General features: G+C 40.1%; 1 protein-coding gene across 2 annotated transcripts in view; it reads left to right on the top strand.

Annotated features, from left to right (window-relative positions):
* RASGEF1B (RasGEF domain family member 1B) overlaps window positions 1–18,367 on the top strand; it is a 31,733-nt gene extending 13,366 nt beyond the window's left edge. For both annotated transcript variants that reach the window (XM_030010752.2, XM_030010746.2), the window contains exons 3-14: window positions 504–626; window positions 1,619–1,756; window positions 6,168–6,380; window positions 6,479–6,553; window positions 7,864–7,959; window positions 8,591–8,693; window positions 9,452–9,531; window positions 10,827–10,922; window positions 12,900–12,995; window positions 14,233–14,356; window positions 15,005–15,077; window positions 16,291–18,367. In XM_030010752.2, coding sequence (XP_029866612.1) covers window positions 504–626; window positions 1,619–1,756; window positions 6,168–6,380; window positions 6,479–6,553; window positions 7,864–7,959; window positions 8,591–8,693; window positions 9,452–9,531; window positions 10,827–10,922; window positions 12,900–12,995; window positions 14,233–14,356; window positions 15,005–15,077; window positions 16,291–16,315 — 1,242 coding nt within the window. In that variant the 3' untranslated portion in view covers window positions 16,316–18,367. The remainder of the gene's footprint in view (window positions 1–503; window positions 627–1,618; window positions 1,757–6,167; window positions 6,381–6,478; window positions 6,554–7,863; window positions 7,960–8,590; window positions 8,694–9,451; window positions 9,532–10,826; window positions 10,923–12,899; window positions 12,996–14,232; window positions 14,357–15,004; window positions 15,078–16,290) is intronic.
* Window positions 18,368–20,041: the final 1,674 nt, after the last annotated feature.

Consider the following 20,041-nt stretch of genomic DNA (forward strand, 5'->3'; position numbering starts at 1 on the left):
TCTTTTTCTGAAGACTATTTAGTTTCACTAGCAATGTGGAAGCAGACAAGACTTCTCTCTTGTATTCTAAGTAGCTTGGTCTTGCAGCATGAATTTTATTCCATTGCTGGGCTAGAAAGAGTTATGTAATCTGCTAATGGCTCACGCAAAGGTTTACTGTAGAGCAAGAGAAGATGAGCTGAAATTTTATTCTGAGTAATTTCAGGTACTGAGCTTGTAATAAGGCTATGTGCAATAGGAGAGCTAAACCAGCCCTGCCCTGCTTTGTTTTGGTTAAATCTTGCATAACTTGGCTTAAGCACGAATTTATAACACTGATTCTGGAGCAATGACAAGTATTAAATTAAATGCTTACTGCTGTAGTAATAGCTCTTGGTACAGCCACATGCAGTTTTCTTGTGCAGATAGTAAAGTATTAGGAACTGATTTGTCAGGAGCGCATTTTGAGAAAATATAAAACTGGTGGTAATTTATCCCTTTCTCTGTCTTCCTCTTGTTTGCAGAGGACATACATCTTCACCTTCCTTCTCAGTTCACGCCTGTTCATGCATCCGTATGAGCTCATGGCCAAAGTCTGCCATCTGTGCATTGAGCAGCAGAGACTAAGTGAGCCTGGCCTGGACAAGGTAAGATTCCTCACTGTCAGGGATTCCTGTTAATTCCAGTCAAATGTCTCTGCCCTGCCCACAGCAAAATGTTCCTACTCAAGAGACTCCTCAATAGGATTAAACAGATTGAAAACCTGATACAGGCAACTAGAATTTGACCCTTTATTCACTGACATTCATGGGAAATTCCCACACTGCTCAGCCTGTCCTCCATGAAGACTGTTGTTGCTGCTGCACTGTTTGTTTTACCAATACATGGGCCTGAAACAAAAGAGCTTGCTGTTAATAACGTATCCTGCACCACCCCTGCAGTGGTTGCTTTTGTTTCAGGGTTCTGAACATCTTGATGTAGAATGCCAAAATGTTGGAAAGATGTAACGATGAATTAAGCACTTCAGTGGGAATTACACTGACCTGTCTCGCATGCTTAAGCTATGCTCCTGCTACAGTCTTTGCAGAGTGGCTTAGATTGCCGGCCCCTTTGCATGGGAATGCATGGGGTTTTGTGTGTTGTGTCTAGAGTTGAAAGGGGGCAGGATGTGGACATTTGGATAGAACCTCCACCCCGGCAGAAAATGACACAAATTAAATTAGGATAGTTGAATAATCCCACTGCTTTCTCATTATAAGGTACAGTGCATGCACAAGTCTTGGCAGAACTGGAGCTTGTCACTTTCATTGTTGATAGTTAGCCATAAGTTACGGAAACACTAATAAATGTCTTGCACTGAGACACTCCTGATAATGAGGGGAATCATTCTAAGATTTCCACCTACCTGGGGCCTAATTTCCAGGTCAGTTAAGCCAGTAAGAGTCTCTTCATTGGCTTCAATGGGTATTGGCTCTGGCCTCATAATGCAATGCTGAATTAAATTAAGCTTAAAAATTTAACTGAGCTTCGTACCCTTATGCTCCACAGCATCCTACAGGAGGGAATTCTATTTCCTTTGGGTTAGATATGTGCTGTATTGCTGTTACATGTAACATTCTTCCTTACCGTTTTCAAACAGAACCGGGTACGAAAAATTGCGCCCAAAATCCTACAGTTGTTGACTGAATGGACAGAGACGTTTCCTTATGATTTCCGAGATGAAAGAATGATGAGGAACTTAAAGGAGTTGGCACAAAGAATAGCCAGTGGTGATGAGGTAAGTTGTCTGTGCACAAAGTTATTGGATAAAAAGGCATTCCTTTAATGCTTTGATATTGCAGGTTTGTTAGTAACATGGTATGGCTCTAGGTGGCTAAGCTAACTTATTATGAAGGTGCTGGTAGGCAAAAAGTTCTGTCTCGTACCTAGGCCTAGGAAGAAACCACACAGCATAAGTAGATCCTTTTCAAAGCACAGGCAAGGTTCACTCCATCCCTAAAAACCCATAATATAATTGCATATTGTGCAGACAGACACAACTTGGTGGGTGTTAGTATTTTTCATTTTAGTGATTCTGCTTGAAAGAAGCTAGAGAAGACACTGGGAAGCCTTGCATATCTGAGAAATCCCTACCAATGTTGATAATTTCTTCGATTTGTGTGAGTAAGGTGTGTTGGAATTGGGCCTCTGACCTGTAGGTCAATGGAAGAGTTATAGCAGGTGTGGGAAAAAGTTTCTAAAGGAAAAGTGGACCAGGAAGAACTGTCTTGAGCTTAAAGCATCAGAAATGGACTCAGAGGAATTCTGTCATATTCATTCATCCGTTCTGGATGGAGTGCACAAGGAAATCGCTTGACCTTTTTCTAAGTCCCAGTTCTCAGATGGAATTAAAGTTTCATGGAGGTATTACGAAATGTTTTGATGCTTAACTGATGCTTGTCTTCTAAGTACCAAAATAAACTCAGCCAAAAGCCAAGCCTTGTATTCACTTAGGGGAAAGGCAGTTAACAAGGTTTCAGTACTCAGATCATGTGTAGCTGGCATCATGCTAAGATCACAAAAGCCACTGGAGTGGCATTTAGAAGAACTATAAACGCAAAGAGCAATGGCTAAATGGCATTGTGTTTCTAGTGTTCCTCAGGGGCTGGTGTTCCTTATGTAAGCTTTTGAATAATGATATGGCCGAGGCAGCAAATGGCATGTTAACAGGCATGTAGGTAAGCTCTACTGGGAGGAATTGCAAGTGCTGCCAAAGGCCTGGAAAGATCTTGAGAGACTGTAAACAAGGATGGAAGAGAACAAACCTAAACTGAATTTGGAAGCTGAAATACATTTTGATGTTGTGAAAGTGGGGAGGGCCAAAAGATGGGACAAGAGAGTGAGATGCAGTATGGAATATAGATGAAAAAGATACCAGATTTGATGGGCAAGCTTAGAGTCACAGCAAGATAGCTACAGAGGGCTTTGGACTGTAGAGAGGCAATAGGTTTGCCTTTACTGCGGGGGTGCCTGGAGGCACCTTTCCCTGTACAGTGCTTCTGCACTGTTGCCTTGTTTCTGGGTATTCTTAATAGGAAGATAGGGAACTGAAGTTCAGTTCAAGGAAAAGTAAAAAGATTGAGGACTCACACCTACTTGAAACATACCTACTGGCACAAAAGGAGAGAGCATGCTGTTTAGCCTGGGGGAAGTTGAGCTGGTGGATACAAGAGTGAAATAGCAACAGGGAAGGGTTGTCTGCAGTGAAGTTTCTGGAAATTCAATAGAAATAGTTTCTGAAATAGTCTATTGAGAGGAAAGGCAGATGTACAAACTGCTAGAAAATGAGTGCTAGGGAGCAATCTTACTCTGGCAGCGAGCTACAGATCTTTTCTAGTTCTAGCTTTGAGCTTTTTTTACTTTGAGGCTTCCTTTAGAAAGACAAAGGGAAAGCAAGCACTGCAGTAAATTGATCTGAATTATTGTGAACTGCTTGGAACAGTAAATGGCAAATTCCTTGACCTTGCTTTTCTACAGATTGCTTGGATTTGTGTGAGTCATTACCTTGAAGGATACAAATGAAGCAGTGTTTCCTATTCCTGTTCACTACAGCTCTTCTACTTGTAGCTTCTTATTCCACTTCCTGAATTATTGTGCTCCAGTACTGTTAAGAGCTATAAGTATGAGTTCAAGTAAAACCATTCACCATGCTAACATTTTGCTCCATCTTTGGAAAAACCTTGGTGGGTTTATTTTTTTCCCCTCTTCTCCCTCAATTTAATTCCATGCCTTCCATTTTTTCCCTCTCTGTGTCCTGAGAGGTCATCATGCTCGTGAGATATTTCTAGATTGTTCTGGTCCCTTTTACCACTTAAGTGACCTTCGTTTCAAGGTATATCTTCTGAAACCTTCCGCATCAGCCATTGCCTCCCATTTCCTGATTAGTTCCCTATAAACATTTATCAGTGGCTTTTTCTGTGAAACACTTGATGAGTGTATGCAGTCAGACCAAAGCCACGTCCTATATCCTGATGTCTTTTCATGTGCAGCCCAACATTGCACTGACCCCTCTTTTTTTTTTTTTTCCACCATGATATCATATAGTGAGATTGACTGTGGAAACTCATTTAACATACGATATTCCGTATCTAGCAGGTAGTAATGGTATTTCCAGTCACTATCCATGCAGGACAGACACAAAGGGGTGACCTTGATGTGAAGTGTCCCATCACTTTCTCCCGTGCTGTCCAATCCTCAGAGGTTTTTACATAGAAATAAATATTAGCATTGTCAGTGTGAATATAGAATCAAAAATGAGACTGTGGGACAAATAAGTGGAAAGGGTAAACCTCATTTAGAGGAAGACCATATGTTTAGGCTGACTGGTAGCCATACTACAATCAAATTAATAGCTAATTGATAAAAGACTTATTCTGTGAGTTCATTGGTGTGTTGTTAAATATATATATCTGTCTCTATATGTGATATTAAAAAAATGCATGAGATTAAGTAATGGTCCAGCAGCAAATACCTGTCATGGGTGCTAAGTGCAGTACATACTTATCCTCGCACAGAATGCCTCGAGGTGACTGCCTCTTTGCTCAAGAGGAGACTGAGGCTCAAAAGAGCAGAGGGATTTTGGTTTTGTGGGCTCAGGTACCTCTAGGAGGTGTGAGAGGAAACTGGCATTTCCTTCTGCCTTTTGTGCTGGGAGGGTTTTACCTCATCACTGGACAGAGGGATGTTTGTTATGTTGAACTGCTGTTAGATCAGATGTGGGCTAATAACCCTGATTTCTTGTTCTGGTTTGGAAGGTATCTGTGCCAGCTTGCTTTTCTCTGGGGTTTTCCAGCTACAGAAGCAGACTGACCAGAATTAGGTCTTTCAGCTTTGTATCTTCACCCATTTCCTCCCTGATTTTTGTTGTCAGTTCTGGGTTGACATGAACCACAAATTCAGGCAGGGTTTATTTTTTTGCTTTGAAGCGTAAGCCACTGATTATTATGTGATTTCCAAAAGTAGCCAGAATTCATCCTGAGTACTTTTGATGTTTTTTCATTCTCAGTTGATTACCAGCTGGGCAAGAAAATGCTTCATAGTTCTCTTACATGAAATTTCAATGAATTTGGCAGAGAATGTGTCAGTGGTGCAAGTCTGTGTGTGTGTCACCTAACACCTGTTTATGGAAGTGCAGCACTTGAAGTAATACTTCTGCATCTTCCTGAGGAAAATGTAGATCCTTTTCTTTAAAAGCTTGGGATCTCCCTGTTCTTTCCCCACCTACCTAGGTGAAAAATTATGCTGTGTGTATTTATCTAGAAAATCAAAATACATCTAAGCAGAAAGCAGTTCTTTACCAAGTAACAAGACAAATTCAGCCTTGGTTGAACACAACTGATTTCAAGAATTAATCTGACCTGAGGTAGTGCTGTTGTATTTGAGTAAATTTGGAAATCCATATAAATGGCAGCTTTGGAGGGAATGACAAATTCATTAGAATACAGGAAACATTCCTGCCTTGGACTGATCACACTATACTGTGCTGCCAATAGGTTTTGGGTGCTCCGTTTTTCAGATACTTAGGTTTTGCTTTAATGGCTTTAGGATGGTATCTGGAATTTGGAAAAGTAACCACCTTGGGGTCAGTTACATAGATCTATCTACTTAAGAGTCAAATCCTGCTCCTACTTAAATTTGTCACTCCTGTTAACTTAAACCGCCACATGGAAAGGCCTACAAGGTTTCATTGTCTTCTCCTTTTTCTCAGATTTACTGCAAGTTTTAACTCTCACTTCAGTGAAACTGGTCTTGATTTACTCCATAGAGAAGCAGGCCCTTTTTTGATCATTGAATGACCATATATTGTTTTTTCTGTGGTCTTAAGCAGGAGAAGATGGAGTATTTTCATTTCTTGTATTTCGTCTGGTGATTGGTGGTACTTTTCATGCAGTAGATTGTGCATGTGTTTTCTGCTGTACCTTGAGCTAACCGGGTCACTATTGAATCTGTGAGACAATCAGTGTTTAAATCCTCAGCTGGATTCCTTCTGGTCTGATGAAATGCCAGTATTAGAAACTCACATAGTAGACCGTATCTTAAGTTGACAACAAATACAGGCATCAGCGTCTATCTGTTTTGGTGTCATGCAGACTTTAATACTATCTTCTCATATTTTGAAAATGTCTCCCAATTGTTTCATGTCATGACAGATGTATTGGAAGAACATACAGCAGCTCCTCCAGAACCTGATTCGGAAGCTCGCCACTGTTAGCCAGTATGAGGAAGTACTTGCAAAAATTAATGCCACGTCCACAGACTGCCTCACGGTTCTAAAGACCAAGCCCCAGTCCATCCAGAGGGACATAATCACAGTCTGCAATGATCCCTATGTGTTAGCTCAGCAGCTGACACACATAGAGCTTGTGAGTTGTTATACTTTGAGTATGATTTCATCCTTCCCCTCTTTTTGAAATGCAGGTTAACATAGGATATGACTTGGCTGCTTGTGTGCTTTATTTAGGAGAGGCTCAATTATATTGGACCAGAAGAATTTGTCCAGGCGTTTGTGCAAAAGGATCCTTTCGATAATGACAAGGTAATTGGACCAGATCTGGAGCGGCTCTCAAATGTGGCATTTAACATCCTGGAGCTCAGGTGCCCCATGAGCTGGAAGTGAGGTCCAGCAATAAATAAGGACCAGCAGAAACAAGCTTTGTGGTGAAAATGCTTTAGTATTCCTCTTAAAAATTTTGTTGATGCTTTTTCTTCCTGGAGGACAACACCTGGAGCTCCAGAACTCAGCCAACAAATTGACTTAAATTAACACATTTGCTGTTTTTTCTGATTTAAGCTAAGGGAGAACTCAATCCTGTGAATGTTCTTTCCAGGCTACCTATGTAGTCTACAGTTGGAAAAAGCTGAATTTAACTTCGGCTTTTGCATTACTCATTTTCAACATCTGTTCTCCCTTTTTAGTAAACTGAACTCTTTGCAGCAAACTGGCAAGTAGGGCAATTTGCAGGTAGAGCACACATCACAGAAAGGGAGCAGTGAGCTCTAGATCCATGTGGGATGAAGGGCAAAGACTGCTTTTTAGCTAACCATGCCAGAGTTGTCATCTCCTTGAGTGCTGCTTTCAAGATGACTTATGCTCTGTAAATAAACTGTGCTAAAGTTAGGCAGTTAAAACTTGAATTACTGTCCTCCCTAAAACTGATAAGCAGAATAGAATGACTCAAGTTTACAATTTGATGTTCAGTCAGACAGTGTCTGAAAATGATTTTGTAGGTAGAGATCACTAAAACTGCTGTCTACCCCTTTTTAGGCAGCCCTGAGATGTGGTGTGGGAGTCATTCCAAGACACTGCAGAACAAATAGCACCGGTTAGGAAAGGGAGAACCCAATCAAAATGGTAGAGCTGGTCTCCCAAAGTTAGGGTGCGGTATGTTAATTTGTCATCAACAACTCTGCCTTTGGAGTGGGCTGGCCTCTGTGTTCCTTCTGCACTTGCAGAGGGCATAAAGTTGTCTCTACTATATCAATGGGACAGGAGTGAGGACTGAAACAGTGCTCATATTCAAGGAAGCTTTAAGCAGCTGCTTAGCTTTGATTGTTTGCATAAGTCTATCCTAAGTTCTTAAAGCATCCTGGTATGACTTACAGCAGGTGATGGATTCCGCATGCCTGCTTGAGTGCTTTACCGAGCCAGCAGCTCAGGAAGAAGTTATACATGCTCAAATACTATCACTGCTGCTTTCCCTCTACGCTTTTTGTCATTTTGGGTAATTGAGTTATTCCTGGTTACTTGACAGTGTTTGGGGATGGCAGGGCAGAAAGCCAAAAGGTGTGTCTCAGGGAAAAGATTTAAGATGACACTAAAGGTTGTTATTTTTCTTCTGTCTGCAGAGCTGCTACAGAGATCAAAAGAAGACCCGGAATCTGGAAGCCTATGTGGAATGGTTTAACAGGCTCAGTTACTTGGTTGCAACAGAAATCTGTATGGTGAGCAAGGACTTTTTCCTGCTAAGAGGTGTTTTTTGGTTTTTTGTTTTTTTTTTTTTTTTTTTTTTTAGTCTAGTTGTTTAAAACTGTGAAGCCTTTTCAGGTTTGGTGCCCCTTCAGAGTGCCCTTTGATTTTTCATTCTCTCAGCTCTGTACTTTTTCACATGTGGATGAAGTCAGCACAGGGCTGAAGTGCCGTGTTTTCAGCATCGTACTCGTGCCTCAGCCTTGTTAATGTGACACAGTGGTGATGTTATGCTGGGTTAGCCCCTCTTGGCACAGGAATGCATCTGGCCTGCCCTTCTCTCCTGTGAATGCCCCTTGTGAATGGAGGCATCTTTTCTCTCTTCTGCACTGACCACCTTCTCTGCTCTATTGTTCTTTGTACCCTTCTTGTTGGCAGAGCCTCTTTACCTGTTATCCTTGCTCTCTACCTGCCCAGTATCTGGGTTGTCTTTGCTGTCCTGAGGGTTTTTGAACACAATAGTGCGGCTTCCTCTACATGTAAACCATAGTGTGAAGTTGTGGTACATGTAGAAAAGACTTTTAACAGGGGTGTTGTTTCTTTTGGGGATGGGTCGGAGTGCTCTGTTTCCTGCTGAGTGTAACACTCCAATGGCATCTCTTGCAGCCTGTGAAGAAGAAGCACAGAGCAAGAGTGATAGAATATTTCATTGATGTGGCACGGGAATGTTTTAACATTGGCAACTTTAACTCCTTAATGGCTATTATTTGTAAGTATATGTCCTGAGACATTTTGTCCCTGTTTGAATCCAGATAAAGGAAGCGTGGTCCTTCATAAAAAAAGTCTGCTGCTTAGCAGCTCAGCAGTGTGAAGTTGGGAGGGGAAGTGGTGGAGAATTGCTCAATGTTATTGTAGTCTTATGTGTGTAAGAAATTATTTACTGCAATAGTGTAAATTACAGAAAAACAAAGTTTTCATTGCAACTGTTGAGAGATCTAAATCCCCACTTTTTGAAACCAACTTCAGTGCTAAATTGGAATAGAAACTCTTCCTGTAATATGGAGGATTGATGTCTTCCATCATTTCTGTCACACCATAAATATCCTAGTGGTTTAAAAATTCCACACCTTTTTTATATCTCATAGGAAAATATTGGGAATATTTCTTTAATTTGAAATGTGAAAACTTCATAGATATGTGTAGTTTTCAATGAAATATGTAAGAGATGGTGTTGAGAAAACTCATTTGCACTTTTCTACTGTATATTCATATTTTATCAAAACCACATTAAATAATGTCAGAGCATTTTTTTTAGAGCCTTCATCGTGTAAGAGATGTTGATTTTGTTTCCAAAGTTGTTTTTAATGTTGGAATTTCAAGAAAATGATGAGTCTGATTTCTGAGTAGCTCCATTGAAAATATTTGTTATTGTTAATAGCTCCTTTGCTTTAGAAATATTTACTAGCCTTGGCTACTTTAAAGACTTTTTTTTAAAATACTCCAACAATTTGTGTCTCTTATATCAAGCTGGCATGAACATGAGTCCTGTGTCTCGGTTAAAGAAAACTTGGGCAAAAGTGAAGACAGCCAAATTTTATATTCTTGAGGTAAGTTTGGCCAATATTTGGTCCTGTGGCTGTTAATAGCATTTTACTTTTACCCGCTCTAAAATGCAAGTTTGGCTTCATTGTGACATGTTTAATTTAGTATGCTTGTGCCTTAATGGAAATTATAGAAGATGTAATAAGAATTGTTCAGCTGACTTGTGCTCTTTTGATTTAGAAGAAGGAAATTGAAGTAATTTTATTTTAATTCCCAAACGCCCCTCCTAAGAATTATTTAAAAAAAAAAAATAACGTAGGTAGCCTCTTGAAAGGGAAATGTATTTGAGAGGGATGGTGTGGATTGACCTAATGCAGTTTTGCCTTTGAAAATCAAGTTCAGCTGTAAGGCAGCTGCCTTGCCCTTTCAGAGAAATTTGTCTTGAACTGATTGATTGCCAATTACCCTGAGGTAGTAGGGACCTTTGTCAAAGATCATGTAGGTGCAGCAGTGTATGAGTTTGTGATTTACCCAACAGATTATTTACCAACAAGTTAATTATCCTGCTGTAAATGGTAATCGGAGAATTCAGGTTATTTATTAGTAAGATAAAGAAAAGTAATGTTTTGTACGTGACACAAGCATGAAATATTTATTAATATCATCAGGAGATTTGACGTGTGTTATGACAATAGATTAAAACTGGATGGCTGTAGCCACCTCACACTTCCTTCCCTTGGGTGGGAAATAGCCTTTGTTGTGTCAAGGGCGGCTGCACAGCTCAGGAAGTTGCTCTTAAGATTACAGCCCTATTTCATTCGACCTTATTATGCAGGCTGGACTTTGCTGGTTAAGGATGTGCTTTGTGAGCCGTGCAGTCATCCTAGTCATCGAAGTGCAACAGTCAGTCTTGGAGCAATGAGGTGGGGACACTAACAGCTTGAGGTGTCTGATCTTACTTTGCCATTCCAACTGAATCAGCTGTGAGAAACCTGCATACTAGGAAGAGCAGAATATTAGTGCCAAGACTTGTTGTTGTCTTAGTTTCATGATTTTGGCTTTTGAATTAAAGCTGAGCTACCTTCTTTGTGGAGGAAGAAAGAAGGTCCATGAAGCCTGCCTTTGCTCTCCTGCCCCTGACTTGTATTGGATCCCTTGTTGTGTTGAGTGAACACTTTTTTAAAACAAGGTTCTCTTCTGATCGAATGAACAGATAAAGAGATACTGCAGTCCTCTGAAAGGCCATATTTGTGGTGCTGTTCAGCAGACCTCTTGCTTTTTAAAATAGTTGCTCAAGTGAAAAAGAATTTTGTGTGGTGATGACACTGGCTCATTATTTACATTTTTTCATGCCTTGTAGCATCAGATGGACCCTTCTAGCAATTTTTATAATTACCGAACTGCTCTGCGTGGAGCCGCTCAAAGGTCCTTGACAGCTCATAGCAACAGAGAGAAGGTATGTTTACAAATGACTTGGCAGTGGGCAAAAATGAAATGTGCTTCTTAAGTTGCATGGTAAGCTTTTGTCTTGGTATTCTGATTCTCAGCAACTCTACCCCTGCTGGGCTTTTAAAAAGAATAAAAAGCCTCAAAACTGAATCCCTCTTTACTGGGAATGTCTAAATATTACCTGTAAGCTACCAAGAAAGTAAATGGAATATTTGAGGAAACCAGGTGGCTCAATGAAAATGGCCGTCTTAGGGCTGCCAGTTCAGTTTGGTGCTGACTGAAAGCTGCAAACATAAGTGATTGTTTTGATTATATAAATAAAATAAGTACACTGCCTCAGCTCATTTCTTTTTTGACAGAGAACTTTATCTCACAAACCAGTAATACAGATGGAAAGGCTAAGGACTGAAAGGAGGTTGCTAGTAATTTGTTTGTATAGCTGCTACTTGTGCCAAATTTTAAGTGGTTTATGGTTTAGGGTGGAAAAAGCTTTAAAATTTACTCAGAAAAGGTACTCTAAAATGTAAATCTAGACAGAGCTTCTGTCTAGATTGTGTGGAGTCCCCTTCCTGGGTACAGTCTTTAGATGAGCTTTAAATATACTCTGGAGTTTTTTAGTAGAAATGGTGAGATGAATCAGGTGTTTGTGTAATGCAGTGGGTTGAAATCCACCTTCCAGATTCAAGAGTGGCTATGAACTATGCATTAACAGAGGTGGCATCTTTCTTTACTCTTTAAAATAAAATAACTTTTGAGAAATAAACTGGATTTCATCACACTTTAATGCAGAATCTCAATTGTGTTTCTTGTGGAAAGGAACCAAATAGCTTCCTAGTTGCTCCCAGCTTAGAAGCAGTTGCTCATCAACTGCTTATAATATTAGGACTTCATGCTGTGTTTAATAAACCTGATCTTGGTGCTCATATAAACTACGGGGCAGGATGAAGCAAATCCATGTGCAGTCTGCTGGTCTATATTGTTGTTATACATGTGTAAATAAAAACAGGGATTTTTTTTCTGAGTCCTAAGGGTCTGTTCACATATCATTCAAAGTACCAGAAGTTTAAATGTGAGGTGCTTACTTCTTTTCAGAGAAAAGTGAGTTTTAAGACTTCAGAGAAAGAACTTACAGATACTGTAAATGCAGTGAAGTCTTCCATGGAAATAGTGATAAGTGATATTTGTCTTATCCCCAGTTGCAACAAGGATGTGCAGCTGTGAAAATTTTTGTAAGATGCAAATTAAAATACAATCATTTTAAGAATGATCCTGCATTCTCCAAAGAAAAATACTTTGATTTGTTTAGTTGGCAGGCAATGCATCATTTTGAGCCAGTCAGTGACGAGGTTCATTTTCTTGCATGAGCTCAGGGAATTGTAGTTCAAAAGCCATTTGCACTGCTAGCCCCAAATTTTCCATGCTGTGCTTTAATGTGCATCTCCCCTCATTTACCAAGCAAGTCCCTGTCAAGAGAGAGAGCTGCACTGAGATACCCTTCAGGAATTACGTGTAAGTAGGCACCTCTGAGCTCTTATGTTCTGGAATCTACAAGGAAGAATAAGAAAGTGAAAACAAGAGGGACATGACATAGAAATTAAATTAGTTAGGCATATTGTTGTTCTAAACATGCCTTATAGCCACAGTTGACAAGCAGTGGAGTGCCAACAGGTACTTTAATTATGGGAGCTACATGCCAAGAAGAGTTCAAGGTAATGGAAGCAGTTTGGCACAAAGGTGGAAATAAAACTATAGGGATTAGCTTACCATCCAAGGGAAGACTTTTTTTATAGAGAAACATCATGTATTTTTAAATGTAGTGAATGCAACGTTTTTGTGTCATGAAAGTGAGAGAGGTATTATACAGATCTTAGTCCTTTGGTATTTTGCTTACCTTTTGTACACCTGACTTCCTTTTATTTTTCTCTGTAGAGCATTTATGTTTTGATTCAGGACCAGACTGAGAATAATGTTGTTCTTTCTTTAGATTGTAATACCTTTCTTCAGCCTCTTGATCAAAGATATTTACTTCCTCAATGAGGGTTGTGCCAATCGTCTTCCAAATGGTCATGTCAATTTTGAAGTAAGTAGAGCACTGAGTGGGGTATTGATACAGGGTTAGCCCCTGTAACAGAAAAACTGAAGCAGATCATGGTTCAGCTTCCACTGGATTCTGGGAGAGCAAAATTAGACTGGAATTTGAGTGTATCTGTTAATTCTCACAGGAGCTGGGAGGTAGTCAGGAAAAAGCAGTTTTATTGAAGATGGAATGTTTATAGAAACCCTTTCAATATTCACAATTTTTTAGTGGGGAAAAAAGTCAGAACTTTTTCCCAGTGCTCAAATTCATCTAAACGTTTCAACTCACAGGTTTATTATACTTAACAACAAAGTCATTCAAATTAGTATTTTAGATCTTCTTTTTGAATTCCACATGTGAAAGCCAAGTTCATCCTTTGTCAAGATATATATGCAGTATTTTCGTACCTGTAAGTCACAGATTGTCTCTGAAGAAACATGTGATAGAGCAGCAGTGAAGGAGTTTTGAGTCCCTTGTCTTTCAGTAGTTCTTCTGCCTCCGATTTCACACTTGTTATCTGACAGTGTGGATTAGCCAATGATTTGTTTTCTGGTGCTTTCAGCTTTCAAGAAGCCTGGGTCATTTGCATGAAGTTACAGTGCATTTCACTTGTAGTCATTGGCTTGAATTAGCCTGATTCTAAAGCTAGACTATGTGATTATCTGCAATGTCCTTTTACTTAAGGATTCCATGTGCACTTGAGGCATGTTAAACCTTAATTGAAAGAGTTTGTCAATGAATAACATCAACACACTACATAGGGAATGGCATAAATTTCCAGCATGAAAATTGAGCATTTCAGATTAACTAACTAAAATGGATCATCTGGATTTTGAAATGTCAGTATTAAGCATCTACAGACTTTTGATGTGAAAATTACTAAATATTTCACTGTGAAACAGACAAGCATGAGCATCATCGAAGTGAAAAGTTGGGCATAAGGAGAGTTATCAGCTCCTTGAAAAGAAACTGGGTGCAGATCATGATCTGCTATTTATATTCATATATTACAACAATTTTACTATGGTGGAGGAGTGGGAAGGCATCCCAGTTTGAAACAGAAATGCAAAAGTTAGAAGCTGAGTTGAGTCAGATCATGTTCAATTCTAGCTTAAAAGCCAGGGAGAATCCAAGCCTTGGACTTGAAATGAAGCTCCTTCTCTCTTTTGAAAAAATGTTCAGGGTAAATTGTACTGTTTAATATGTAGCACCTCTTCTGTTTTCTCTTCTATTCTGACAGAAATTTTGGGAATTGGCAAAACAAGTCAGTGAATTTATGATGTGGAAGCAAGTGGAGTGTCCTTTTGAAAGGGATCGGAAGATTCTGCAGTACTTGCTCACTGTCCCAGTCTTCAGTGATGATGGTAAGGAGCTCTGGACTTCCTGCAGGTCTGGTGTCGCTGGCTACTGCTTAGTCTCTTTCCATGTTAAGTTGTTGCTTCCTCACAGGAAAGAAAGACTTTGTCCTGAGACATCTCTGTCTGGCAAGTAAAAAACGCTTCTCCCTTACAAATGAGAGAAAATAAGATATTTCTTTTTATGTGCACATGGTCTGTGAGAATTGACATTATCCTTTTCTCTGAAATGGAATTAAAAACTGATTGGATATGTGGTCCCTGTAAATATCATCTGACGTGTATTTATGTGGACTTTCAGGATGCTTTATACTAAGGGGTGCTGCTTGAGAAAGAAAACAGGGACTTCGCTGATTGCAATCAGCGAAGCACCATGTCCCTGGGCTTAGTTCTTTCTTTTGAGTGTTTTCTTCCACTCTTGTGCTTTTGAGTTTTTGCTAGTTGTTTCCCCCAGGGTAGTCTTTGTTCTCATGCACTGTTTGTTAGTATTGTCTGGATGTAATTATAAGCAATGCTATACTTCCTAATGGGATTCTAGAACCCTAATCTGAGGGATGGGTAATACAAGCCTGCTTCATTTAACTTCAGTCCACTTTCCAGGGAGAGCAAATTTTAAAACGCCAGTAGGCCTAACATTGTATTTGCTTCTGATTGCAGCACTTTACTTGGCTTCCTATGAAAGCGAAGGTCCCGAGAATCACATTGAAAAGGACAGATGGAAGACGCTAAGGTTTGTGTCAGAGGTTACCCACATCAATAAATAAAGAGAATGGGATACAGAGCAAGCATCAAACAGTTATAATCAAATGGCACGCTACATGTTTCAACAGATGGGGCACAGCATCATTGTAAATCCCCCCTCCAATCTGGGACTCTTAGAAAAAAGAGAACAGTCAGTCTTTATCTTAACCCCCTCAAGCCTTCTCTCCCTTAGGGGATGGGAATTAGAATAAGTAATTTTGTGTCTTAATTTCTTGTGTTATTCAGTGTAGGAAAAATATTTTTTAAACTTCAGAGAAATCTCTACTTCCTCCCAAGTACTATACAGAGCACTCTGGTTTCCAAGCAGACGTTTTTGCAGCTATTGCATCCCTTTATGCACCTAGCCTTTCAGACAGGAATGAGGCTTGCACGAAGATCACTCTGGGGTATCACACATTCATGAAACAGGTAACAATTTAGAGTCCAGGCTGGGAAAAACAAATTTAAGCAAAATCCTATTTTTGGCTTTTCTTCTACTGCTGGTTGAACATAGCCTCACCAACTCTTTCATTTTACTAATTGTGGAAGGATACATGAACCATTATGGCAGCGTTTTAGCTCGTGCTTTGCCAATCAACGTTTTTGGTTTGGTTTTTTAAGTTGGATTCATGGCAGCAGACAAAGCTAATCAGGTGCATAGATGGAGACACAGAATTAAGCAGGTGTATGAATAGTCTGTGTTTTCACCCCTACGCCATCCACTTTAGTCTTAAAACTACTGATATCCCAAGGAACTGACCATTAGTTATGTGTTCTTGTCACTGTTGCAGGCAGCTGGTACATTAACACCTAAAGGTACCCATGGATATAACATCCTAACTCTTGTGATCCACTCTGCAGCACTGCAGAGAGACAACTGTATACCACAACCCTAAGGATTCTCCTCAGGCCATGTTAGTTTTTCCTGGGATATCACAAGGGGATATAACAATTCCATCTGATAAATCCCAGTTATTTTGGGGAGAGGACAGAAAGGGAGAGTTACTCACACCAGTGCACAGACACTCCGCATTGCACAGGGTGGCAAAATGGACAGACAAAGAGTCTGAACTTGAAAATCTGTGATAACGTGAACCTCAGTTTCACAGGATCCTTATTTGAGGCACTCTGAAGCTGTCTGAGAAGATTTACATCATGCTAATGATTGTCTTTACTTATTTACGTTTCCCTCTTCCTTTCAGGTCAGCGCTTCTGGGCAGAGTCTAGTGCACAAGATGGCTGCTGCTTCTGCTGTTGCTACTTTATGTGGATTACCAAGGGGCATGGCTTGGTTTATTTTTCTTAAAACCGAGTGGTATTCAAAGTGATGGAAAACATGCAGTCAGTTGTGATATTGTGTCAGCAAAGATGAAAGAAGTTAACTCAAGAACAAACAGGCAGCTTCTCACATCTGACAGATGAGATAAAAACACAGCCCATTCGGCTGTTATTCAGGCTTAAGTATTGATTGAGGACAGTGCTGACATAATCCTTTGAAGAGCTCAGATGCTGCCTATGAATCATTTCACACCTGGATGGAATATTTTTCCCCTTCCTTTTGCTGCAGCTTGCTGCTACAAGGACTTTGCAGGGTTGCTAGTAGATTATGGAGGGGAAAAAAAAAATCACCATTCCTTTCAGTGAAACCCAAGTCTGCATTGGAGAACTTCTATTCCTAAGAAGCTGAATATAGCCAGGAACTTTGTCTGATCGGGATTACTAAGAAGGGAAAGGACTGGACACAACAAATTGGCTGCTGGGGAGAGTTTCTCCCCACCACTGTAACGGTGGCTGTGGTTTTTTTTCTTTTTCCATTATGTTTTTGAGTTGGCTGCTGGTAGGCAAACTCACTATTATTGTAAGTTATTTAAAAAATATAAAATAATAAAAATCAAGGCTGTGGTAGCAAACACACCTGCGACAAAAATACAGTAGCTATGTAGCTTGGACTATTTTACAACTTCTAGGGAGGTTTTTTCTTTCAGTTGTTTACAACTAACCACTACATTCTACAGCACTGTTATTTTTACTATAGAGTTTTGTTACTCTAATTTTCCATACTTGACCACCTTCTTATACTAGGTTGATCAAGCTGACTTTTCTAGAATAGTCTTTGAGAAACTGTTGTACAAACTGTGTTGAAATACAAAAATATGTTTTTATTAAGTCATTTTTACAATTGCTTTTTTTTAAAAGGGTAACAATGGAGAATATAATCCACTTTGAAACAGCAAGATGCCCAAAAGAAAAAAAGATGAGGCTTCTTTTCAAGTACAGCTGTGAACAAAACAGTCTCCCTGTGTGTTTGCTTTATGGATTATGTTTATGACTGTGAAGTAGTTCACTGTGTTACACACCTAATAAGTTTGTAGTAGCTCTGAATACTTAGTCACTCTATTTATCCTAGGAAGAATCTGATGGGGAAAAAAAGAAACTGTAGCTGTAGAATACCCTGGACGCAAAATCACTAAGCAAAACCACATACCTGGCAAAAAAGGTATTTGCAATTATCCTGCCACTGTTATTTAAAAAAGAAAAGAAGTAAGAACAAATGTATCTGTTTGTTGCACTGCATCTTTTCAGTTTTCAGGTAAGCTGGTTTTTATGTTCTGTCCATGCCTTTTCAGAGAAGTATTTAATTTTTTAATTCTGTAAGAACATGCTGAACTAACCTTCATCAACGGGGATACTGTCCTTAACTACAGCCTGTTTGTTGGTACAAGGTGCTAGAAGTCACCAAGTTACATATTCCATGAGCACCAGCACCAGGGCCTTGAGCCCTGACAGTGGAGGAGGATTCCTCTCCTCTCCCAGTCACTGAGTTAGGGTGGAGGAGAACGAAGAGGCTAACTTTGAAAGGAGGAGACTGCTTCTGCAGTTCATAAACTTACCTCCCAGCTTTCATCAGGTGAGGTCTTTCCCATCTTCCCTTCTACATCCTTCCACCATTGTTGAGGCTTATAGGCAGGACTTAGTTTATGCAAAAAGCTGGGGGAAATTGTGCATTCCTCTTCCACATCTTCTGGAAGTAGGATGATATGATAATAAGGTACATAAATGAGCTTCCATGGTGCAATGTTTGCTATTCTTGTTAACCTGCTTTTTTACATTTTTAGCTCTAGGGAAAGCCAGAGGGTTGAACAAAGGGTTAGCTTACCTGTAAAAATAACTTCTCTCCTTCCCTCCTCCACTGTTTGACTACTAGCCTGGTTTAGAAATGGATTTGTTATTTATGCAGTTGGAATGAAGCCTTTGTAAATAAAAGGAAAAATAGCATTATGCAGCCTCGGTCCAGAGTGCGGGCTCCGTGTGTTGTCTTGTGGGCCAGCTTCTCGCCAAGAAAAGGCAGCACATACCAGAGTGATTGCTACGGAGGAGGTGGCTGCTGCCTTGGCACACTAGCTGGGCAGCAGGTGCAGGAGCCTGTGACTGGTGCTTGAAAGGGGAATGCAAACTCCCTAGCCCTGGGCAAGCCAGAGGCTGCTCCTGTAGGCATTAATGAACTCGATGTTTGACGTTAGAGCGATACAAGTCTTATTGTGCACTGTACCCTCTGCTCCATCACTCGGTGCAGCCACTGTGCTGAGCTTTAATTTTGAACACCCTGAGCTACTGTCAGACTGTTAAACTGTTGGCTTGGAAACCGCCGTTCACACCTATCTGTAGCAAATGAGAGAGAAAATGACCAACTCTTCTATGGCTAACCAGCTCCTGAAGGAAACATCACAAACTCCCTGAAATGTGGAGTTACAAGAACTCATTAACTCTACAAGTTGAGTGTTCAGCCAGGACTGAAAATCCCAGCTCAGTGCTGACAGATGCTCAGTGCTTAATGGGGACAGAAGCAACACCAAAGTCTCCTGTATAAATGGCTCAAACATTACTTATTTCTTTGTGGTGCACTTTCTTCTTGTGGTGCAGAGACAAAAACTGGGTCTTACGGACCCATATGAACCAACTTGTTCAAAAGAGTCTAGATGTCTGGCTAAGCCCACAAGAATACCTGTCCTTATCATCCAAATATTTCCCTTTTCTCCTACTTGGGTACAGCTTCATGGCCTCATCTTGAAAAGAACAGTCAGTTGCATGCAATAATGCGCAAAAGCCTATTTACAACTGTCATCTCTAAAAGAGCAAGCAAGAACCTATGCTTCCATGTGTTTTTTGGGGGGTTGGATTTTTTTTTTCTTCAGCCTTCCTAGACAGCCTGCTCTTGACAGAGCTGAAACTGGTACTTGATCTAGCACTAAAAATAACTTTTTTGGATAACAGGCAAAATGTCATTCATTTTCCAAGACTTCTGTTCTTCTAGGGAATTCTCCCTGTCACTGGGTGGCTTTCCTTGTACTAGTTGTGTACAGCAGGACCCCTTGTGGGCTTCTTGCACTATGTCTGCTGGAAAAGAACAATCCTTTGGTAGTGCACTAGTGTCTGCTTTTTCTCTCAGCTCCTCTGTGTCTCCTCTTGGTCATGCTGAGCAGATTTTCCCTACATAAAGGGAGAGGTTAATCCCTAGAGATGCATTCCCTGCTGCATCAGACCCAGATAGCCTGCTTCTACCAAGCAACTGTATCCTAACCTGTGCTTTATGGTCAAGAGGTCCTGTGTCATCAGGTGGTTTTTAGCTTGAGAACACGGTAAGGGTTTTCAAGGGAACTAGTGTATTTACAAGGTTGCTTTTGTTTGGCATCTGCCAAGATGACATTTCACAATGAAAACTGATAAAGTTCAGGGAGTTTAGATGCAAGAGTTTAGTGCCAGAAAGTGTATTGTTTGATACCAACAAACACTGCCGTTATTCCACTGTGCTGCATTAAGCTCTTCTGGAATATGTTTTTTTCTTTCTCCTTTATTAGAAACTTTTAGTTATAGTATGATCCAAAAGGATGTCTCATTATAAGCCAAGTAAATACACTGTCCTTCTTTCATGGAGATTACTTTTCAGGAAGAAAA

This window comes from Aquila chrysaetos, chromosome 1 (assembly GCF_900496995.4).
Source record: "Aquila chrysaetos chrysaetos chromosome 1, bAquChr1.4, whole genome shotgun sequence".
In the NCBI taxonomy this organism is placed as follows: Eukaryota; Metazoa; Chordata; class Aves; order Accipitriformes; family Accipitridae; genus Aquila; species Aquila chrysaetos.